Source organism: Carcharhinus amblyrhynchos, chromosome 21 (genome assembly GCF_965287045.1).
Source record: "Carcharhinus amblyrhynchos chromosome 21, sCarAmb.v2.hapA, whole genome shotgun sequence".
NCBI classification, from domain to species: domain Eukaryota; kingdom Metazoa; phylum Chordata; class Chondrichthyes; order Carcharhiniformes; family Carcharhinidae; genus Carcharhinus; species Carcharhinus amblyrhynchos.
The window spans coordinates 4,270,018-4,295,211 of NC_137344.1; the positions used below are offsets into that span (position 1 = coordinate 4,270,018).

The 25,194-nt window shown below is 41.5% G+C and overlaps 1 protein-coding gene across 2 annotated transcripts in view; it reads left to right on the top strand.

Annotated features, from left to right (window-relative positions):
* The first annotated feature begins 14,358 nt into the window (after nt 1–14,358).
* Nucleotides 14,359–25,194, top strand: part of suz12b (SUZ12 polycomb repressive complex 2 subunit b) — a 77,157-nt gene continuing 66,321 nt past the window's right edge. For both annotated transcript variants that reach the window (XM_080209302.1, XM_080209303.1), the window contains exons 1-3: nt 14,359–14,640; nt 17,014–17,060; nt 17,344–17,408. In XM_080209302.1, coding sequence (XP_080065428.1) covers nt 14,541–14,640; nt 17,014–17,060; nt 17,344–17,408 — 212 coding nt within the window. In that variant the 5' untranslated portion in view covers nt 14,359–14,540. The remainder of the gene's footprint in view (nt 14,641–17,013; nt 17,061–17,343; nt 17,409–25,194) is intronic.

Below are 25,194 nucleotides of genomic sequence, written 5' to 3' on the forward strand. Positions count from 1 at the left end.
TCATGTATCTGCTGCCCTTGTCCTTCTAGGTGGAAGTGGTCCTGTGTTTGGAAGGTGCTGTCTAAGGATCTTTGGTGAATTGCCAGTCAGAAGGCACTATGAAGCCCATCACATCATCTATGCCAAATGTAAACACCAGCTGAAGAAGTCTCATCTGATAAGATTCCCAATCTGGGATTCACTGTTCAATCTGAAGTTACTCATATCCAGCACAACTAAGTTCCAAAGCTCATCAAAGAACTCACTACAAAATAGGGAATGATTTTCTGACTACCTTCTTCAATTTCTAAGGGAAAATAAATTAGAATAGAGTTCTACACAAGCAAACGTCTCCCCAGGATCTCAATAATATCACTCAACATCACTAAAGTGATGCAAGTCCTTTCAGACTGAACACAATTAACCTTCAACAATGTATCTTCAAGCCTGATGAAGGTTGGAAAACTGAAGGATATCATAAATCACAAACAAAGGCCCCATAAAAAGCCTAATGGAGCAGATCCATAACTCAAATCTACCATGGAGTTCATGGGCATCTCTGAACCTCACCATGGCAATTGCAGATATGTGATAAGACATAAGCAATAGGAACAGTAGACGATATTAAGACCCCTCAAGCCTCCTCCCACCATTCAGTACGATCATGGTTGATCTTCTGCCTTGACTCCACATTTCACTCATTGCCTTGATTGCCTGAAAGACCACAGAGCTGGCTGAAATTTGGTTCGGCATGGTGGTACAGTGGTTAGCACTACTGCCTCACATGCCAGGGTCCCGGGTTCAATTCCCAGCTTGGGTCACTGTCTGTGTGGAGTTTGTATATTCTCCCCATGTCTGCATGGTTTTCCTCCTGTTTCCCCCCACAATCTGCAAAATGTGCTGGTTAGGTGTATTGGCTACGCTAAATTTTCCCTCAGTATACCCGAACAGGTGCCGGAGTGTGGTGACTAGGGGATTTCCATGGTGTTACTATAAGCCTACTTGTGACTAATAAATTAACTTTATTTTTTACTCGATGGGAGTATCCATAACAGTCTGTGGTAGAAAATTCCAAAGGTTCAATCCTCACTGAGTAAACAGTGAAGAGTCCTCCACATCCTTCAATGACTGTTCTCCAGTCTCTGTACACTGTACTGTGGCCCTTTTTGATTTTTGACTTTGGTTTCTCTGCCTTTCACTTTTTCACTTACTGCCTTTTGTTTCTGTCCCACTTTATTTTCCTCTGACTCCCTGCATTGGTTGCCATTCCCCTGCCACATTAGTTTAAACCCTCCCCAACAGCACTAGCAAACACTCCCCCTAGGATATTGGTTCCAGTCCTGCCCAGGTGCAGGCCATCCGATTTGTGCTGGTCCCACCTCCCCCAGAACCGGTTCCAATGTCCCAGGAATTTGAATCCCTCCCTCTTGCACCATCCCTCAAGCCATGTATTCATCTTAGATATTGTGACATTCCTACTCTGACTAGAACATGACACTAGTAGCAATCCTGAGATTACTATCTTTGAGGTCCTACATTTTAGTTTAACTCCTAATTCCCTAAATTCAGCTTATAGGATCTCATTCCATTTTTTACCTATATCGTTGGTGCCTATATGCACCATGACAGCTGGCTGTTCATGCTCGCCCTCCGGAATGTCCTGCAGCCTCTCCGAGACATAATGAAATGAAAGCTGGGATGCAAATTTGTCACATAATGATTGCACCCTCAAGCCAGTGTTATTATTGCTGATTTGTCTCTACTGACAGAGGATTTAATTACAAGTTAACGAGTTTCCATTTTAAACATGGACAAAGAAATTTGTAGTCAAAAAAGTTGCCAGATTTTAATATATTGCTATACAGATAGAGTCCTTCACATCCAATGACAACAACCTATCATACACCCTTTCTGTTAGTCTGTCCTGTTTTCAAATGGTCTGAAAACTTAGTACAAGTAGATTTGTTTTTTGTTCCAGTAGAATTGGAGGCAGTTGCTTTGCTTCCATTGCTTTTTGCAATACGGATTATCATGAGTCAAGAAAAGGAGAATAACGAAAGATATCGGTGCAGCTTACAAGTCTTGGCACAAAGTAAAATAATGATGAAATCTGTGACCTTCAGTGGAAAAATACGTAACTTGAACAGTACAGGGCAGGTTTTCAAAATACAATTGATACCCTTGAGTACAACTAAACACAGCTGCATTCAGGTCTCGATACAGGGAAGGACAGATGGAAGCTTGAAGCCATGAGATTACCAATAGCTTTTACAGAAAATCTCCAGGAAACAGATAACATGATAACAAACCAGAGAGGAGCTCTGTCAGAGCCCATTGTTTTTGCAGCTGAGACAACTGCACATAATGCTAAACCTGGTTAACTGCAGCCAAAGTGGAAAACAGATTTGAAAACAAAAAAGGCTTGCATGAAGAAATCTCCACTTTGATTGTCAAACTGGAGACCATGAAAGTTCTGCTGGTGACCAGTGGGAGTAGAAGGGACTGTTCTGCACATTGGCTCATCTATGGTCCTCATGTTGAGTTTGAACTGTTGGATCCGAGACCTAGATGTATACATCATGGGAGCAGTGAACAGGGAAAAAAACACACACATTCTTTGGAAATGATAGATTGAAGCATGTTTCTTCTGGGAGGATGTTTGCAAAGTATTCTTAAGATCCTAGATTGGGTTTTTACTGGAAATGGAAAGATTAATGTGTTCATGTTTGATCCAGTAGACTAGAGATCGCCAAAGAAAATCAATGCTCAAACTCAGATGATTCTTGGGCCAATATTATTTATGATTTTGCAACTCGTTTTTTGATGAAATGCAGACAATAATAGCAGAATTGTTCATTCATTAGAAACCTAATACTGAGGTGAAGGTTATTGCCAAAGATTTCATACAGATACAGTATTGATTAGTGTTGTTCATAAGAACACAAGAACATAAGAGTTGTTCCATCAGCTTCATGTTGTAATCCAGGTCAAAAACTACCAGGTGTTTTATAAAGTCAACCTAGACCATTGGTTTTGCAGTTTGAATTTCGGCACAGGTAGGAGATATTTCACTTCTGGTATGATTCAAATGACCCATTAAGGAGCTTTTATCAAACAAAGTTTACTTAAAAATACAGTTAACACATAGAAAGAAAATGAGCAATAATCTTTACCAATTACAAACAAGAGAAAAAATAGCCATGATATTGTATAAACCTTAACAGCTCAATGTACTGTTCCAACCAAACAAACCTTCTTTCAAACATCTGTCCCAGGCTTGGCACAGAAAAAAAGTATGCTCACATGATGCTAGAACTTGCAACTCTGCGAAACCTGCTGTGAATTACTCCTTTGGATGGAGAATCAAAACCTGTCTTCCCAACTCTGTAGCTCTTAACACACCTAGAGGCAGAGATAGAGCCACTGCTTGCCTCTAGCTAGCAACCCACCAATAGCCAAACTTTTACTCCAGAAAAATAAGGAAGACTGCTGCCAACAATCCAGCAGAATTTCTAATACCAGGGAGGGGGAAAAAGTACGGCATCCAGTCTGGAGTCTAAACACCTTCTAACTAGCCAAGCTGAAAATGAATAATTGGATTCCTCTGTGAATGAACCACCTGATCATGACTTATCAATTAGTCTTCTCACAATAATTCATAAGGGTCGTAAAGCTCCAGGATGTTGCATTCAGCCCAAATTAAAAATAAGTAAAAAGGCCCATTATATGCCTTTAACAGACATCATGGCAATGAAACAAAAAGAACAGGATTAAAATACATTCCTTAAAGGCACTGTAATGTCACATTCACAATTTTAAAAAATATTTTCCCTTTTCTAAATTCATCTCTCTAACTTCTTTGTCACTTGTATATGTCAACTCCTGTTGAGGTGCAGGTTAATAGATGCAGGCCGTTCTCTAATATTTTACATACATACTTTGACCAAGGTTATTCATTAAAAAAAATACAAATTCAATCCCAAAGCAATAAAGTAATCAGAGAGGCATTTCCACAAATCCACCAAAAAGATTTCATTTCTGCTATTTTTTCTCATTCCCCCTGAAAATGTTCATAATTCGGTATAATACAACTGCACTAAGGCTGGTCTAGTCCTCACCATACATGTCCCAATGTAACTCATGGTGCATTACCTCAGGCTCTTATCTAAGGTCAGGGCTTAAGATCAATGAGGATTGAGAACTCTCGCCACTATTTTCCTGCCTAAATTTTTACTTGGTTGTGATCACCTAACCTGGCATAGACTATAGATCAAACTTAGAATGTTATAATCCAGGTCAGAATCTACCAGGTGTTTTATAAAGTCAACCTAGACCATAGGTTTTGCAGTTTGAATTTTGGCACAGGTAGGCATGAGGTATTTCACTTCTGGTATGATTCAAATGACCCATTAAGGATCTTTTATCAAACAAAGTTTACTTAAAAATACAGTTAACACATAGAAAGAAAATTAGCAATAATCTTTACCAATTACAAACAAGAGGAAAAAACAACCATGATATTGTATAAACCTTAACAGCTCAATGGTCTAAGTTAACTAATCACTGGATCCAGATTTGAAACGTTGGCTCTCTTCTCTCCCCACAGATGCTGTCAGACCTGCCAGGATTTTCCAGCATTTTCTGTTTTTGGTTCAGATTCCAGCATTTGTAGTATTTTGCCTTTGACTGGATGAGGCTTAAAATGCCTTTTTTAACTATGTGCTCACAGATTTGGCCTCTGTTTCGAAAATAAAAAAAGCAAAGACTTCCAGCTTCCTTCTTCTATTTTAAATGCAATCACATATCTTTAATCTCTAAATGCAGCCAAACACCTTCCCCATATCTTTCACTAACAAATTCATATGTGGCTCCCTTTCTTAAACGTTTGTTTTAATAGAAACAGGTGCCAACTTCCCATAATTGATAGGAGTATTCTAATTTGGATTTTATTCCCACAGTTGTGATTCTATCTCCTTTGAGAGGTTTAATGATGCAATCCATTTGACCCTGGACAAGTATCACAGCGTCCAATCCCATCCTTACCCGACATCAATACAGTTTCCCTCAGAAGTCACTCATTAGCAAAAAAAAAGTGAAATCCCTTGTTTATTTTTCTCTTTCCCTCTCCAAGGATCATTATAGCATTTCCTCTGAGAATGATCGTTGTGTGATTTAGAAGTTAACAGTAAATGTGAAAGATATCCCTGGGATTCAGATTAAATATTATTGTGTCGAGAAGAGGATTGGGAGAGGTTTAAATGTCAACAAAGATTGACAAAGAAGTTGATAAAGAAGGGTAGGAGAAACTATGAAGCTGGGCTAGCGCTTAGTATAAAAAAGGATAGCAAGAGTTTTTATAAATATATAAAAAGGAAGAGGCTGGCTAGGGTGAACGTTGGACCCTTAGAGGATAAGAGGGGGGACTTAGTGGTAGGGGATGGGGAAATGGCTGAGGTCTTGAATAATTTTTTTGTTTCGGTCTTCACGGAGGAAGACGTGAATAATTTGCCGGGTGTTAGCGATGGAAAGGTGGTAGGACTGGAGGGTCTCAATGACGTTATTGTTACTAGAGGGGCGGTGTTCGACAGACTGGAGGGACTGATTGTGGACAAGTCCCCAGGACCGGATGGAATGCATCCGAGGGTTCTGAAAGAAATGGCGGAGGTGATAGTGGATGCCTTGGTGGTTATTTTCCAAACGTCGCTGGATTCCGGGGAAGTGCCGGAAGATTGGAAAGCGGCTAATGTTACGCCGTTGTTTAAGATGGGTGCCAGGCAAAAGGCAGGGAATTATAGGCCGGTTAGTTTAACGTCTGTTGTAGGTAAAATGTTAGAATCCGTCATCAAGGAGGAAATAGCGAGGCATCTTGAGGGGAATAGCTTGATAGAGCAGACGCAGCACGGTTTCGTTAGGGGGAAGTCGTGTCTGACAAATTTATTGGAGTTCTATGAGGATGTGTCTAGGGCGGTGGATAGAGGAGAGCCGGTGGATGTGGTCTTTCTTGATTTTCAGAAGGCGTTTGACAAGGTACCTCACAAGAGGTTATTGCAGAAGGTAAGGGGGCATGGAGTTGGGGGTAGGGTGTTAGTGTGGATAGAGGATTGGTTGTCAAATAGGAGGCAGAGAGTGGGGGTCAATGGGTGTTATTCGGATTGGCGGTTGGTGACTAGTGGAGTGCCCCAGGGGTCGGTGCTGGGGCCTCAGCTATTTAGCATTTATATAGATGATCTGGAGGAGGGAACTGAGTGTATGGTGTCGAAATTTGCTGATGACACCAAGATTGGTGGAACGGCAAATTACGCAGAGGGTGTGGAGAGTCTGCAGAAGGATCTAGATAAGCTGGGCGAATGGGCCAGGAAATGGCAAATGGAATTTAATGTTGGTAAGTGCAAGGTGGTCCACTTTGGTAGGAATAATGGTAGGAAGGACTATTACTTACGTGGCGAAAAACTGCAGCAGGCGACAGTGCAGAGGGACCTCGGGGTCCTTGTGCATGAGTCGCAAAAACCCAGCCTGCAGGTGCAGCAGGTGGTCAGGAAGGCGAATGGGATGCTGGCCTTCATAGCGAGGGGGATTGAATATAAAAGTAGGGAGGTCTTGCTGCGGCTGTATAGGGCATTGGTGAGGCCGCAGCTGGAGTACTGTGTGCAGTTTTGGTCGCCGCACTTACGCAAGGATATTTTGGCCTTGGAGGGAGTGCAGAGGAGGTTTACTAGGCTGATACCGGAGTTGAGGGGGTTGAGCTATGAGGAGAAGCTGAATAAACTAGGCTTGTACTCGTTAGAGTTTAGAAGAATGAGGGGAGATCTCATTGAGACATATAAGATGATGAATGGGTTGGATAGGATAGAGGTGGAGAGACTCTTCCCGCTCAGAAAGGACAGTAGGACTAGGGGGCACAGCCTCAAGATGGGGGGGGGGGGCGGTTTAGAACAGAGTTGAGGAGGAACTTCTTCACTCAAAGGGTGGTGAATCTCTGGAATTCTCTGCCCATTGAGGTGGTGGAGGCTGCCTCGCTAAATATTTTTAAGACGCGGGTTAATGGGTTTTTGATAAGTGAGGGGATTAAGGGTTATGGGGAGAGGGCGGGAATGTGGAACTGAGCCACGACAGATCAGCCATGATCTTATTGAATGGCGGGGCAGGCTCGAAGGGCTAGATGGCCTACTCCTGCTCCTGTTTCTTATGTTCTTATGTTATGTTCTTATGTGTCCCATGTCCTCTTATTACTTTTTTAGAAAATACTGGTGACTTCTACTTGAAGGAATGGGGTTTGAATATTGAGGGGTAAAGAAGCTCCAAGATGACCAATGATGGAAGTTCGGAAATAAGTCAACCTGGTTGACAGACTCATTAATCTTAAAACCGAACCATGCAGGTCTACATTGCTCTTATTGATGTTTGATCACTCAGCCGTGCTGACTTCTAGAATGGGAAAAAGCAACTCTGTCTTCTGGAATGGGATTTTTCCCATTTGACTTTAGTTAACCCTGCAGTGCAAAAGCAAAATATTGTGGATGCTGGATATTCTGAAATAAAAACAGAAAATGCTGCAAATGCTTAGCAGGTCTAGCAGAATCTGTAGAGAGAGAAATAGAGTTATTGTTTTGGGACCAAGACCACAAGAAACTACAAAGGGTTGTGAACGTAGCCCAGTCTATTATGCAAACTAGCCTTCCATCCATTCACTCTGTCTACACTTCCCACTGCCTTGAAAAAGCAGCCAGCATAATCAAGGACCTCCACATGCTCCCTTCCACCTTCTTCTGTTGGGAAAAAGATACAGAAGTCTGAAAACACAAACCAAATGACTCAAGAACAGCTCTCCCCTGCTGTCATCACACTTTTAATCAGTCCTATCAAATATTAAGTTGACCTTTCTCTTCATCCTACCTGTAACTGCAACACTATATTCTGCACTCTCTCCTTTTCTTCTCCTCTATGTACTCTATGAATGGTAACGAGCAAGAAAAAAACTTTTCACTGTATTCCGATGTATTTGATGATAATAAATCATTGGAAGGGGTCCAGAGGAGATTCACCAGGATGCTGCCTGAGATGGAACATTTAACTTATGAAGAGAGGTTGGGAAGGCTTGGGTTGTTTTCGCTGGAGCAGAGAAAATTGAGGGGCAATATAATCGGGGTGTACAAGATTACAAGGTACATGGACAGAGTGGATAAGGAGCAGCTGTTCCCTTTAGTTGAAGGGTCAGTCAAGAGGGGACATATATTCAAGGTGAGGGGCAGGAGGTTTAGGGAGGATGTGAGGAAAATCTTTTTTTACCCAGAAGGTGGCGATGGTTTGGAATGCGCTGCCTAGGAGGATGCTAGAGGCGGGCTGCCTCATTTCCTTGAAAAAAGTATCTGGATGACATTTGGCACATCATAGTTGTTAGGGGAATACTCTGGGGGCTTCCCTCTGAGGTCCTGCATTCAGCCGAAGCTAAAACAAAACTTGCGAGAGGCAGTATGCAATCAACTATGCATCAGAAGAGAGATCCTGGATGGATTCCGACTTCCCTCTAAAATTACATCACTTGAGTACTTCTGATATATGGGCCGGAATTTTACAGGCCCACCCGCCACGCGAATCGGAGCAGGTGAGGGGTGGACCATGGAAACATCCATTGACCTTGGGCGGATTTTATGATTTTGGGACAAGTGATGCCATAAAGTCCCACCCACTATTTTCAAGGATTCATATTTCCCGCCGAATCTGTCATACAAACTGGATGGTCCAATTACATTAATACACTATTTACCTTGGCCGACAACATTCTACCCCTGGTGTAATTAGGAATTCATTGGCTACTTGGACCCCAAAATTTCTTCCTTCATTTCTTAGCAATCTGCTTGCACATATCTGACATGTTCAAGGTTCCATCCTGCCACCTGTGTTCTGTGGGAACTAAGGGAGCCATCCTGTTTAACTGACTAGACCTTATCAGGCTGCATGAAGAGCTGAATGCTCCTATTCATTTTAATTAGCAGTTGAATCTTTCTATTCATTCATTATCTTGTACCTCACAGCTGCAAGGTCTTCCAAAGCCTCTCACTGGTTAAGTTCTACAATTCATTATTCCATTGAATTCAGCCTGTCTGGTTCTGTTTTTTTCCCATTATGCTGTTGAGCAGTTGCTTTTGGCCAAAGCTCACAAACACCTTTAAAGCCACATCTCAAAGTTACAATATTTGTTAAAAATACATTACTATTGATTATATTGTGTTTAAGGCAATGCCTTTGTATAACATATGTAGAAGGCACATCGTGATACCTTTTGTACGTATAAGGCACATTATGATCACTATTTTAGACTAATCTACTTTGTTTTAAAAGCCCCTTAATAAGTAGGGGTTTCAGCATCCCCTGTTATAATAACATCCAGGCCTGTGGGCCAAGTGCTGACAGATGGGATTAGGTGGGAGTTCAGGTGTTTCTAATGTTTTGGTGTGGACTTGATGGGCGAAATGGCCTCTTCTGCACTGTATGATTCTATGATTCTGTGATTTTTATGAAATCAAAACCAAACCAAGCCGATCTAAGCTATTCCCATTTTCTAGCACTTGGGTCATAGGTCAGCAAGCACAAGGGGTGATGTGTGAAACGGACTTTGTGAGAATTAGGACAGTAGTTTCAGATCACCTTAAGTTTATGGAGGGTTGAATATGGGAGACCCCTGATCCATGCAATTTATTTCACATAGTTCGAAGAACAGAGCAGACATCTACCATCAGACTACCAATTTCTACTGTAGGTCTTTTCTTTCATTTGTAGTGTTCTGAATGTACAATGTCCAAATAAGTGTCCTTTCTTTTCCCTTTTCCCCTTCCCTTGTTCCCACATTGTGCCTGATGGCGCTGGAGTGAGGCGACTTCTTAAGAGTTGTGCCCAGCATACATTCTAATTCTGTCTTTTACTCTCATTCTATGCTTCTAAAATTTTATTCTAACTCTTTTAAAGTCTCTACACTCTGCACTCTCTCATTTCCTTTTCTATGAATGGTATGCTTTGTGTTTATAGCTCTCAAGAACAATACTTTTCACTGTAAACTAATACATGTGACAACAATAAATCAAATCAAAATCAAATCACATCTCTTTTCTTCTGCCTTAATTTCTTCATGAGTTTCATACGAAATCCCCAATGACTCAGATGTATTTTTGTTTGGAAGTTATCACAAAATGAAGTTTAATTGTTTATAAACAGATGTTGACTGCTTCTCTCCTGCTAATGTTTTTGTTTTGTTTGTCTAGTTGTTTGTATGTATTTGCTAAAGTGTACAGATATTCCTTTCTAATCAAATTACTTTATGTGGTTTACCATCAAAGCTATGTTCTTGGCTATTTTGTTTCCTCTCCAATCCCTTGATCTGCTTTGTTAATGACTCATCCACTGGCTCATTTGCTAATTGCTCAGAGGTTCCTTAGAGTTCTCTCTCACCATGTACTTCTTCATAACATTAACCTCCTTTGCTCATTACTCACTATTTTGCTGATGACTCCACTCCACAATGATCATCTGCCTTCCCCATTCATCCCATTGTGCAATGCATGAGTCAGTACAACTTGATTTCTTCCAAGTCCTTCAATAGAACAGTGAAAATATCTTCCTTTTAAATTCAAAAAACACAGTGGGGTTCTTTTGTAACCCCTTACGATGGGTGAGACATGATTGGAGGTGGGGGGAATTTTCAAAAAATCTAATACCATAGATTCATAGAATAATATAGTACAGAAGAGATCCTTCAGCCCATTGAGGTTGCACTGATACATGAGAAACACCTGACTAATTGCATTCTTGAATACAAACACACTGTGAACATGCCTAAATCCCCTTTAACAGGGGGCAGGTTTGACTGGTGTGAATAATTTTCTTTGGAAGAGTGGCTCAATGATTTTCATATCTAACTTAGGGAGAACTAATCAGATCATTGCCATGATCTGAACTTAAGCCTTTCTGCAATGGCTTCCCCAGTGTTTGGGAAAGTCCCTATTAAAATGCAATAAGATTGAGCAACATTTCCCAGGGCTGGGCAAAGGTAAGGAGTCCCAAGAGTCCCAGAGCTCCCAACTACTTTCTCAGTTTTCTCTGGTGTGACACTAGTATGCCTTTAAAAAAAATGTTCTCTGCAGATTGTAAGGAATTTTTTTTTCATTGTGGCACCAGTTGTGTGCTAGAAGACCTTTAATTGCTGCTTCAATGGTTTAAATGGGGTTTTTATTTTTCCTTTGCTTCATGCAGTGTCTGGGATTTTACGACCTTTTGAATTGTTTGGGGAAGATTGATTGACAAAATCAGGTGGTTCTTCACAGAAGAATCCAAGGATTCTTTTTCAGTTTTGGTTCAGAGTTAGAAGCTGTCCTGGTTTTCAAGTTGCAGGCAGGCTTTTTCTCTCTCTGTCTCTCCCTGGTATTATAGATTCTGTTGACTAGCTGGAAGCAGGTCTTCAAGCCTTCCTGGAATGAAAATTCTGCTTTTGGTGGTTTGCTAGCATGCAACTAGAGTCTCTATCTCTTGAAGTGGTGCTGGGAAAAACTAGAAGCCAGTAGTGGCATTATCTCTAACTCAAGGTCTGCTGGAGGTTACGAGGCTGGGAAGTCAGAGTTTCAATTCTCCAACCAAAGGACTAAGTTCCTTTCTTTCTTATGTAGTAGGGAACTCCATAGGTTCACAATCCTCTGAGTAAAGAAATCTCTCCCAATTTCAGTCCTCAATGTCTTAGCCCATTTCGTGCAACTGTGATCCCTTGTTCTAGACTCCCCTACCCAGGTAAAACATTATCCTTTTGCCCAGTCTGTCCAGCCTTTTCAGAATTTTATGTTTCAGTGAGACCCCCTCCCATTCTTCCAAACTCCACTGAAGCCTAGTTGACCCAATCTCTCCTAATATGACAATCCTGCCACCTCAGGAATGAGTCTGGTGAACCTTTGCTGCACTCCCTCCATGATAAATGTATCTTTTCTTAAGTAAGGACACTGAAACTGCACATAATTGTCCCAACAAGGCATTGCATAGTTGAAGACATCCTAGCTCCTGCACTTCAATCCTCTTGCAATGAAGGCCAACGTAACATTTGTCTTTCTAACTGCTTGCTGTACCTGCATGCTTGCTTTCAGTGACTGGTGTACTAGGACATGCAGGTCTCTTTGTGCATCAACATTTACCACTCCATCACCATTTAAATAATATTCTGCTATTCTGTTTTTCCTGCTGAAGTGGATAACTTCACATTTATCCATATTATATTGCATCTGCCATATATTTGATCACTTACTCAACTTGTCTTACTTGCCACAAAACCATTTTATGTCCTCGTCATCGCTCAGAATTCCACCTAATTTTGTGTCAGCAGCAAACTTGAAAATATTACATTTGGTTTTCTCATCTAAATCATTATACGTTGTGAATAGCTGGGGCCCAAACACTGATCCCTGTGACACCCCACCAGTCACCAACTTCCACTCTGAAAAAGATCCAGTTATTCCAACTTTCTGTTTCCTCTCTGCTAACCAATTCTCAATCCATGCCAATATATTCCACCAATCCCATGCCCTTTAATTTTGCACACTGATCTCTTATGTGGGACTTCATTAAAAGTTTTCTGAAAATCCAAATACACCACATCCACTGGTTCTATCTTATCTATTCTACTAGTTATGTCTTCAATAAACTTCAGGCAGTTTGTCATACATGACTTCCCCTTCATGAATCCATGTTAACTTTGTCAAATCCCCTTGATATTTTCTAAGTGTCCTGTTACTACATCCTTTATAATAGACTCTTGCATTTTCCCTACAACTGATGTCAGGCTAACTGATCTGCAATTCCCTGTTTTCTTCCTTTCTCCTTTTATAAATAATGCAGTTACATTTGCCACTCTTCAGTGTGCTGGGATTGACTCAGAATCTACAGAATTTTGGAAGATGACAAGCAATCACCCCCTATTTCCATGGACACCTCATTTTGTACTCTTGGATGTAGACTATCTATCAGGCTCAAGAAATTTATTAGTTCTCATTCACTTTCACTTCTCCAGTACTTTTTTTAAAATGAATGCTAATTTCCTTCAAAATCTCCTTCTCAGAAGCCCCTTGGTTCCCTCACATTTCTGGAAAGTTATCTGTGTCTTCTTCTGACTTCTGTGAAGACAGAATGGATTACAGACAGAACGGACAGAGTGGATGCTATTACAGTGTAAGAATAATTTAATAGAATAGTAGTCAATGTGAGTGGTGATACAGACAGACTTGACACGTAAAATGTGTGTGTCTATATCTCACTATCTTTTAGGTTAGGTGGATTGGCCATGCTAAATTGCCCCTTAGTTTTCAGGTTGGGTGGATTGACCATGAGTTACAGAGATTGAGGGAGGGAGGTGAGCATCTTTGGAGTCAGTGCAGCTTGATGGGATGAATGACCTCCTTCTAGGGATTCGATGGTTCTATTTGAATCCTTGTAGTGTGATGCAATCCAGTTCATGTTTTAAATGAATTAAACTCATAGAACCATAACAGAATCATAGAATACCTACAGTGCAGAAGGATGGCATTCAGCCCATCAAGTCTGCACTGGCAGCTATCTCATCCAGGCCCTATCCCCATAACCCCAGATATTTACCCTGCTAGTTCCCCTGACACTAAGGGGCGATTTAGCGTGGCCAGTCAACCTAACCCACACATCTTTGGTCTGTGGGAGAAAACCAGAGTACCCAGAGGAACCCCACGCAGACATGCATGGGAAAAATGCAAACTCCACACAGGGACCCGAGGCCAGAACTGAACCTGGGTTGCTGGCAGGGCAGTGCTATCCTTTGTGCTGCCTTTTAAATTATTCTAAGAATATTTCAATTGAATAATTTAGGCTAATTGTGGTGTCCTGCACATCAAATGGTCTTTACATCTTGTTATTAGTTGGGTTTTATTTTCAAATATGTAAGTGATCTGATAGGAGATGGTTGATTTATTGAGAATGGATTGTATTAATGATCTGATGGGATCCAGTTGATTTTTTTTACAATGGATTGTATGAGTGATCTGATGGGATCCAGTTGATTTATTTAGAATGGATTCAGTATTGTAGTTCAGGAGGACAAGGTTAATGAATGGTGCAGCCTGGCCAATGCTTGCTACAGTGGAGCCAGCCCCTTGTACCCATGATGCAGCGCGGCCCTTTCCCGCGAAAACGGTTCAAGGAGAGCGAGCGGCAAAAAAACCCCTGGCGCCGCGCGCAGCCTACCCTGCTGGCCGGAAGCCGGTCCTGACTGACATGAGTCTCGGCCAATGAGAAACCAGAGGGCGCCCGGGGGCAGCCAATGGGAGGGGCAGCCCGGCAGCAGGAGCGCGAGGTGGGGGCGGGACATCCGGCCGGCCGGGCGGGTAGGCGAGCAGGTTAGGTTGAGGCCGGCGCTCTGTAATCACCAGCGGAAAATTTCCCCCCCGTCCCGTCTCCTCCTCCCGCAGCGGCCGCCGGCCCTCCCACCCACCTACCCCAGCCAGCCGCCCGCTCGCCTGCCCTGTGAGGGAGCTTCAGTCCCTCTCCCCCAGCCGCCCAGGCCCACCATGGCTCCTCACAAGCACGGAGGGGGAAAGAACGCCGTGAAGAAGCCCAAGATTGACCAAATCCAGGCCGACCACGAGCTCTTCCTGCAGGCCTTCGAGAGTAAGTTGTGGTGCGGGGCAATGATTATCTTTCAGTCTGCTGAGCTCCCGCTGGAATTTCCCCCTTCCCCCCCCACTCCTCGGCTGCCTCTGGCGGTAAACACCGAGGATTCGCCTCCCGAACTAGGCCGCGTTCCCTCTAAATATCACCGAGTTATCCGGCCCTCATCGCCCAACCTCTCTGTCTGAGGCCCGGGGGCAGTGAGGGGAGGGCGGATGGAAATTTAACCTTCCGCTGATTTATTATTTTAAAATCGGAGGCCTTAAGAATCGTCCCGCCGATCTCCCCACTCCCTTCATCTCTCTCTCCTATTTTTCTTTCTCCTTCCTTCCATCTCTTTCCCTCTTCTTCCTTCCATCTCTCTTTCCTTCCTTCCATCTCTCTCTCTCTTTCCTTCCTCCCTTCCATCTCTCTCTTTCCTTCCTCCCTTCCATCTCTCTCTTTCCTTCCTCCCTTCCATCTCTCTCTTTCCTTCCTCCCTTCCATCTCTCTCTTTCCTTCCTCCCTTCCATCTCTCTCTTTCCTTCCTCCCTTCCATCTCTCTCTTTCCTTCCTCCCTTCCATCTCTCTCTTTCCTTCCTCCCTTCCATCTCTCTCTTTCCTTCCTCCCTTCCATCTCTCTCTTTCCTTCCTCCCTTCCATCTCTCTCTTTCTTTCCTTCCTCCCTTCCATCTCTCTCTTTCTTTCCTTCCTCCCTTCCATCTCTCTCTTTCTTTCCTTCCTCCTTCCATCTCTCTCTTTCCTTCCTCCCTTCCATCTCTCTCTTTCCTTCCTCCCTTCCATCTCTCTCTTTCCTTCCTCCCTTCCATCTCTCTCTTTCCTTCCTCCCTTCCATCTCTCTCTTTCCTTCCTCCCTTCCATCTCTCTCTTTCCTTCCTCCCTTCCATCTCTCTCTTTCCTTCCTCCCTTCCATCTCTCTCTTTCCTTCCTCCCTTCCATCTCTCTCTTTCCTTCCTCCCTTCCATCTCTATTTCTCTCTTTCCTTCCTCCCTTCCATCTCTATCTCTCTCTTTCCTTCCTCCCTTCCATCTCTATCTCTCTCTTTCCTTCCTCCCTTCCATCTCTCTCTCTCTCTCTTTCCTTCCTCCCTTCCATCTCTCTCTCTCTCTCTTTCCTTCCTCCCTTCCATCTCTCTCTCTCTCTCTTTCCTTCCTTCCCTTCCATCTCTCTCTCTCTTTCCTTCCTTCCCTTCCATCTCTCTCTCTCTTTCCTTCCTTCCCTTCCATCTCTCTCTCTCTTTCCTTCCTTCCCTTCCATCTCTCTCTCTCTTTCCTTCCTTCCCTTCCATCTCTCTCTCTCTTTCCTTCCTCCCTTCCATCTCTCTCTTTCTTTCCTTCCTCCCTTCCATCCCTCTCTCTCTCTCTTTCCTTCCTCCCTTCCATCCCTCTCTCTCTCTCTTTCCTTCCTCCCTTCCATCCCTCTCTCTCTCTCTTTCCTTCCTCCCTTCCATCCCTCTCTCTCTCTCTTTCCTTCCTCCCTTCCATCCCTCTCTCTCTCTCTTTCCTTCCTCCCTTCCATCCCTCTCTCTCTCTCTTTCCTTCCTCCCTTCCATCCCTCTCTCTCTCTCTTTCCTTCCTCCCTTCCATCTCTCTCTCTCTCTCTTTCCTTCCTCCCTTCCATCTCTCTCTCTCTCTCTTTCCTTCCTCCCTTCCATCTCTCTCTCTCTCTCTTTCCTTCCTCCCTTCCATCTCTCTCTCTCTCTTTCCTTCCTCCCTTCCATCTCTCTCTCTCTCTTTCCTTCCTCCCTTCCATCTCTCTCTCTCTTTCCTTCCTCCCTTCCATCTCTCTCTCTCTCTTTCCTTCCTCCCTTCCATCTCTCTCTCTCTCTCTTTCCTTCCTCCCTTCCTTCCATCTCTCTCTCTCTCTCCTTTCCATTTCTCTTGCCCGATGTCTCCTTCCCTCAATCACTCGGCAACTGAATGTGGGGAGAAGGGTCGCACCGAAAATGACACCTTAAACCATTTAGTATATAACATTTAGCCCCAAAAAGATGCCGAGTTTGCGTGCCTACCAGCTTGAATGAGTATAATTTTTTACTTGCGTTTCTCTGCCTTAGAATATCCCATTTAAAACAAGCCCCGTCATTCAGTTAAACTAGTGGAAGATTCAACAGTTGAGAAGCGGGAGGGTGGGAGTAACTTCATTTTTATAAACTGAAGGATGAATTAAACCACGCGATAATCTATTTCGATTTACAGTCGTTCCTAAATGAACTTTTTTTTTGGGGGGGAACACAATTGTTTGATTTTTGGCGTGGGAACATAGCCCTTAGGGTCTCGTGGCTTAGTGTCTGAGTGTGGAATAAGGAAGGGCAAGGGAGGGAAAAGTTGCTGGTTGATATTGACACAGATTCGTTCCCTTTCGTTTCCCCAGAGCCTACTCAAATTTACAGATTTCTCCGAACCAGAAACCTCATAGCGGTAAGTTTCTCATAAAATAAATGTACTGGATAAAGTCATTTTCCGGAGATGGTGTTGTGGGGAAGAGGGCGGGTTTGTTGGGAACAGGACATTTTGCTAAGCTAGACGGTCGCCGTTAATATTTGTTTGTCTTCATCTCTTTACCGAGTGGCCTGTAAATAACCTTTCTTTATTTCTTGTCCTTGTGATATTTCCTTCAGTCGCTCGTTCCAAATTATTCGTTCCCGATCAACAGGCGATTAAGCTAATGACAATATTCTGACGCGTCTATTCTGTTTTTCAGCCCATCTTTTTGCACAGAACTCTTACTTACATGTCGCATCGGTTATCGAGAACAAATGCCAAAAGGTAATTTCAGAGCTTCCAATGTTATTGCTCAAAGGGACAACAGAGGGAAAAGTCTTGGTGGAATCATTTGGGTGCTAATTTGGGTTTGTGGGTTGCCAGGAACAAAGTCTTTAGACGTTTAGATCTTCAGATTTTGTAGTTGCAAATGTCAAAGGGAAAAGATCTATTTTTTAAGTGATTCTGATTTTTTTTTTCCAGGTTCTCTGCCCTGTCTTAATACTTACTTGAAGCCATTTGATTAAATCCCGGTTTCTCTCATTGCCTGTCCTACTGTATGAAACAAATTTTGCACGAGGGGAAAATAGGTAGCTCGTTAACGTTTGGGCAGGCACGTTTTAGTCCTGAGATTGGTCCAAGTTGTATTTAGTGTTTGGAATATTTTTGTGCGGTGTTAAATTGTTAATGTAGGAAGTTGTAAAGGTGATTTGGTATCTAATAGCTGTATGAATTCACGGTGCATAACTTCTGGATGGAATTTGTAAACTGAAGATGCAAAGTTGAATGAATGTTGGATCCCCAATTTGATAGTCATGGGTGGAGATCAAATGTCAAGATAAATATAAAATTATAATGGGAGTAAATAGTAATTCTTCAATTTCAACTCCTTACTGTTTGTTTTAACTATTGGTGTTAGGATTACTCCCAGTGTAACCGATCAAGGATTGACTTCTAACTAAAGAAGGGAGGCAGTAGTCTAACTTCTGGTTAGTATTTTGATGAGAATTGTTGAATTTAACAATTTGCTTGAGTGATGCTACACTTAAGTATTAACTCCATGTAGGAAGTTAAGATTTTCACCTTTTTGTGACTGAAATATTAATTTAGCTTGTGCTGGTGGGTCTAATTTATTCTTTATTGCAAAATGTGCCAGATCCTTCCATATTTAATGGCCCACTATTAATAAATTGGTGCAATTTTTATAGTTGTATGTTCATTAAATAATACATTGATCAGGTTGAGTTATCTAGTTAATTGGCTGTACAATATGTAATGGAGTTTGTATCAGTAATTTTCTAAGTTGTGGCTCAATATTCCTTGCAAGAAAAGATGTATTTGTTGAAGTCTTTTTAAAAAATGCTTGCACACCTTGAATATGAAAAACATTTATCTATTGGGAACAGGAATTTTGAATTTCTAGTCAAGAAAAACTTAATGGTAGTTGTTCCCATCCATTGTATGTGCAGTATCAGTAATTTGATTTAACCCTTTTCTCATTACTAGAGCAAACAAATTGGAAATTCCACTGTGGAACTGTACATATTGCTGATCACATGATGGATCACCTTTATTTAGTGTTCTTCAGTGAGTTTAGCCAGTATTCATTTAAATAAATTGTCAGGCTAAATTTCTAGGGATCAACTCTCAACACCAGCAATAGATGCTTATGCAAAACAGTTAAAAATTTAAGATTCACAATACTTCAATTTTCGTGTATTAAGCTTTTATTATTGGCCAACTTCTCAGCCATTTTTTTGGTTTTTGGCTTCACCTTGTCCAGTAAAATGATTTGATGTCTAATCTTTTTTGGGCCACTTTATTTTTCAAAAGTGCGAAGAGTAAAATTCTGCTTGAAGGTTGCAGTTGGTGAGTTTGTACTTTTTCTATAATAGGACTAGGGAAGGTTTTCGTAGCTTGTGTACCTTCCTTTAAAATAATAATATTTTAGACACCTCTATCTTAATGCATAAGGGCTGCAATAGATGTTTTATTTCCACTGGGATTTACATTCAATAAGTGACAACTTATTTACCTTGATATAATTAACATTCCTTTGTGTATTTTCTATATTAACCTCTAAGCTCCTCTTCTGCTGCGAATTCAATTTCTTTCTGAAAGTTGGCTTCTCAACATATTTACTGATGTTTTAAATAATTTAACTTACCTTTTCTCAGTGTGACACTCTTGTGATTGTCAGTATAACTCCATCTATTTGTATAAATGCAAATTACAATGACTAGATTAGAAGAATGGAAGGAGGCAAGACCATTGAGTAAAATTCCTGCTTAAAATTTAATTTTTAGTTAAAGCTATATGACTATTGTGTAGTTTTCTTGATATTAATGGAGTTTTGGAGCAGTGTTTCCAAAGATGTCAAATTTCTGCCCCTTATTTGGCAAAGTGCTTCAGTGTCTAGATACATAATGAGAAATCACCTTGGAAGAGCACCAGAAGGTTTATAGAAGTATGCAGCTATACCCAGTGTGACTTGCTGCCTTCAGAAATTTTCAAGGGGGAACAAATGGTGTAATTGATCTATAGCTTGTTATTAAAGGTCATGGACTACAAACTGCACTAAAATTTGGGCTATTATCTGAACCTTAAGAGATGCACATGGATTTGTATCGTATCTTTCCAATTTTGTCAATGGAAGTAGGTGAACAACCAGTTTTTGTTTTAGGTGGTATTGAGAAGAGTACTTTCCAGAACACACATTTCAGTACTTCTTGGAATAGTACCACAGGAACCTTAGCATCCATCCTGAGCTGAAACGGGTTGTCCCGTTTAATGCCAAATTGAAAGATAAAATACCTGTTCTTTTGAGTTTATAAATTCGCTAGAAAACAAAGGAAACGTATCTTTAACATTTTTTCATGTGGATGATTTACCAAAATAATTCTTACCCCTGAGATTAGTGGGTGAGTTGAATTTTGATCCTTGCTATGTTGGTACGAACTGCGCGATGGTATGATGTAAAGTTTAAAAATACATATGGCCATTGAAGCTAATATCAGAACATTGGGATAATAGAGAAAGTCAGCAAGAATAAAGAGTTGTCTTTTAAGTGCTGATAGCACACTACCATTTTCTGATCCTAGTTTGACATAGTTTATTTTTTAGATTAAGATTGAATCAATGCTGACTTCATTGATCACAAACTGGGACATCTGACAGATAAGTTAGATGAGAAATTGAGGATTTGTTTGAGATTGAGGAGAAACATTGAGTGCAAATGGCTTAAGTAGAAAGTGACTGAATTAAAAAATAACCTAGAAAATATTTTTATAAGTTTCTGCATTGGTTCGTCTCAAAATAAGGAACCTGTCGGATATCTGTTGCTGTATTGGCTGTTAGCAAATCTTGTAAAGTTATTGTATTTAAATCAGTCTTGATTTGTTTCCAAGCCAATGATTTGGGAATGAAACGAAGCATGTTTCTGTGATTAAGTGTATGTTTTTTTTATTATTATTGTTATTATTTTGCAATTTTGAGGTTATCCACTTTGGCAGAAATAATAGGAGGAATTATTATTAAAAGGGCGAAAAGCTGCAGCATGCTACAGTGCAGAGAGACTTGGGGGTCCTTGTGCATGAATCGCAAAAACCCAGTCTGCAGGTGCAGCAGGTGATCAAGAAGACGAATGGAATGTTGGCCTATATAGCAAGAGGGGTAGAATATAAAAGCAGGGAGGTCTTGCTGCAACTGTACAGGGCACTGGTGAGGCCGCAACTGGAGTACTGTGTGCAGTTTTGGTCACCGTATTTGCAAAAGGATATATTGGCCTTGGAGGGAGTACAGAGAAGGTTCACCAGGATGTTACCGGAGATGATCTGGAGGAGGGAACCGAGTGTAGGGTGTCGAAGTTTGCTGATGACACCAAGATTGGGGGAACGGCAAATTGTGCGGAGGATGTGGAGAGTCTACAGAAGGATCTAGATAGGCTGGGCGAATAGGCCAGGACCTGGCAAATGGAATTTAATGTTGGCAAGTGCGAGGTGGTCCACTTTGGTAGGAATAATGGTAGGAAGGATTATTACTTACGTGGAGAAAAACTGCAGCAGGCGACGGTGCAGAGGGACCTCGGGGTCCTTGTGCATGAGTCGCAAAAACCCAGCTTGCAGGTGCAGCAGGTGGTCAGGAAGGCGAATGGATGCTGGCCTTCATAGCGAGGGGGATTGAATATAAAAGTAGGGAGGTCTTGCTGCGGCTGTATAGGGCATTGGTGAGGCCGCAGCTGGAGTACTGTGTGCAGTTTTGGGCGCCGCACTTACGCAAGGATATTTTGGCCTTGGAGGGAGTGCAGAGGAAGTTTACTAGGCTGATGCTGGGGTTGAGCTATGAGGAGAGGCTGAATAAACTAGGCTTGTACTTGTCAGAGTTTAGAAGAATGAGGGGAGATCTCATTGAGACGTATAAGATGATGAATGGGATGGATAGGATAGAGGTGGAGAGGCTCTTCCCGCTCAAAGGATAGTAGGACTAGGGGGCACAGCCTCAAGATAAAGGGGGGGCGGTTTAGAACGGAGTTGAGGAGGAACTTCTTCATTCAAAGGGTAGTGAATCTCTGGAATTCTCTGCCCGTTGAAATGGTGGAGGCTACCTTGCTAAATATTTTTAAGACGCGGGTTGATGGGTTCTTGATAAGAGAGGGGATTAAGGGTTATGGGGAGAGGGCGGGAATGTGGAACTGAGCCACGACAGATCAGTCATGATCTTATTGAATGGCGGGGCAGGCTCGAAGGGCTAGATGGCCTACTCCTGCTCCTATTTCTTATGTTCTTATGAGGGGGTTAGCCTATGAAGAGAGATTGAATCGACTGGGTCTGTACTCGTTAGAGTTTAGAAGGCTGAGGGGGGGATCTTATAGAGACTTAGAAGATAATGAAGGGGCTAGATTGGGTAGAGGTAGAGAGATTCTTCTGGATTAGAAAGGATAGCAGAACTAGAGGGCACAGCCTCAAAATAAGTGGGGGGGATGCGCAGTTTAGATCAGAGTTGAGGAGGAACTTCTTCACTCAAAGGGTGGTGAGTCTCTGGAATTCTCTGCCCATTGAAGTGGTGGAGGCTACCTTGCTGAATAATTTAAGTCACGGGTAGATAGATTTCTGATAGACAAGGGAATTAAGGGTTATGGGGAGAAAGCGGGAAAGTGGAACTGTTGCACTTCAGATCAGCCATGATATTGTTGAATGGTGGGGCAGGCTCGAAGGGCTAGATGGCCTACTCCTGCTCCTATTTCTTATGTTCTTGCCTCAATAATGTCTGCTTTATACTGTTCAGGACTTGTTCAAATTTTAGACTGAGTCAAAAGTGTAACTTAATGTATTCCTACCCATTCCCTTATGCAGACAAAACACTTGCATTTATCAGGAAATGTCCAAGGGCTGTATATTTGCTTTTCTTACTTGGGTACATGTACCAACCATTTTGCACATAGTATCTTGTCATTCACATAATTGCACACAAGTTTAGTCTATTTTTGATATGTTCATTCTTGGAAGATTCTCGGCCAGAATGCTGACGGTTCCTTTTTAATAGTAACATGGGGTTTTTAACTAGAATAAAATGGTTTATGTTTTAATATTGCATTGGAAAGGCAACTTCTCTGGCAATGTATCACTCCCTCACGATCACATTGGTCTGTTTATTAGATATTGGCTGAGCTCCCATATGTCTGAAATGAGAGAGAGATCCAGAGGAATGCTGACTTTTCAGAGGCTTCTGACTGCAATTTGAATGCTCAGCAAATGAGATATTATTGTATTTTAAATTTGTGCAAGAAGTTGTTGAGCATGTTCTATAAAGTAAAACACTTCTGAAAGTATTTGTCTGCTGTCAAATTTTAAATGTAAAGACAAAGTAAACAATAGGGAGGAAACTTTCATAATTGGATATGACTGGAAAAATTATATACCTTACATATTTCAATAAGGATGATCCATTAGTGCAAAACAAGAAATATATATTTTCCCAGGTTTTCCTCAATGTAGTTTTGTTGAAGATTCTGATTACTAATTTTTTAATGCAATATTGTGTAAGCAAGATGCTGAATGCCCAACAAGTGATGTGGGTTTCTTTTCAGCTTTTTATACAGATATTTTTCCCCTATTCTTCCTTTAGAGTATAGTTCCCCCACACGTATAAACAACATGCTATTTATTTTTAACTATTTTAGGATTATCTTCTAGGTGATATTAATTTTGCTGTGCTAGGTTGGTTGTCACTTGATCCATAAATTTATGCAAGTGTTTAATGCACATTTCTAATAGCTAATTTAAACACTCTGTAAGCTCCTCTCCTAAACTGAAAAATAGAGCAAGATTTCCTGCAGGAAATTTGATGCTGTTCATGTGGAAATTCAGAGAAAACCTGACAAACTTGTACATTTTTCCAGAAATATTCACAACACCTTGTTCATGCAAGTCTTCCAAAGAAAATACATTGGAAACGGGACATTATTTCCACAACAATATTTATGAGGTACTTCCTGTATATACCAGCCTCTTAATGGTAATTGCAATCCATAATCTTTCCCATTACCTACATACTACCATTCCCAATGCACTCGAAACTTGCTTTGTTATTTTAGTCTGCTGAAAGCTAGGTCTACACTTATGACAAACTAAAGTTGCATTTCTCATGTCAAAATGGATACGCTTCAGATCTGATTAAGTGTAAAATGTGAAATAGCTTGCTAATGAATAGAACCTGCTGTTCTCGCTTTGTTTTCTGAAAACATGGGGGCATCAAATAAAGAAATACAATTTCAGTTTGTCTTAACTGTACATTCAAGCAGACTAAGATCATTAAGAACATAAGAAATAGGAGCAGGAGTAGGCCATCTGGCCCTTCGAGCCTGCCCCGCCATTCAATAAGATCATGGCTGATCTGTCGTGGCTCAGTTCCACTTTCCTGCCCTCTCCCTTCCCTTAAGTGCATTATGAATGTATGGCGGTAATGCTGAAGTTAATGGAAAAAAATTATGGATTGCAATTGCCAATGGTGAGACTGGTAGATAGGCCATCTTTTTGAAGTATTGTGGAAATGGCGTCCTGGTTTTTGATATTTTCTTTGGAAATCTTGCATAAATGGAGTGTTCTGGATATTCTTGAAAAAATGACTAAACTTGTCACTTTTTCTCTGAATTTCCACATGAACGGTATTAGATTCCCTGTAGGAAATCCTGGTCTATTTTTCAGTTTAGGACCTGATTTCGATTTTACAAATAAGCTTTAGTGCCTGCATTGGATTACTGTTGCATGTTCCACATACTGGTTTTGGCCATCAAGTGCTTGCCTTTCCAAAATGCATTTGAATTGGTTCAGTCTGTTGAGCAAAAATACTGGTCAAAGTTTGAATACTTTTGTTTAAAAAATCTTTAATTTGGATGCTGCTGCAGTTCAACATGGGTGTGGGATTTGAGTTCTGAGTGAATCAATTCCCACCCCCGCCCTCCTTCCCTTACTACCCTTTTGAAACCTGGAGCTAAATCAGTGAGTCATTTGTGCTCTGTGGGAGTTTATTGTCCGGTTGTATTGTCATTCATTGTTCACTCCTAATGTCAGACATTCACTTTGTGTCCACCCCAGTGATTTAAAGAATGTTGTCACCTTAGATTTATAACTGAACTTCCATGTATTACTTCTGCTTTTTTAAAAAAATCATCCTTTTTTTGAAAGGAAAAACTATGCAAGGGACTTTCTTGCCCTCTAATGTAAAGCCTTATTTACCTGATGAAGTGTTGAAATAATTAATATTGCTGTTTTTGTGTTAAGATCAATTTGAGGATGCGATAATTGTTTTTTTTAATTCAATCAGTGACTTGTTTGGCAAACTACTTTTGGGGAATGTGGGCTCATAAAAATGACCTCGGGACCCAGGTTTGATTCCAGCCTTGGGTGGAGTTTGCACATTCTCCGTGTCTACCTGGGCTTCCTCTGGGTGCTCCAGTTTCCTCCCACAGTTCAAAGCTGTATAGGTTAAGAACATAAGAAATAGGAGCAGGAGTAGGCCATCTAACCCCTCGAGCCTGCCCCGCCATTCAATAAGATCATGGCTGATCTGTCGT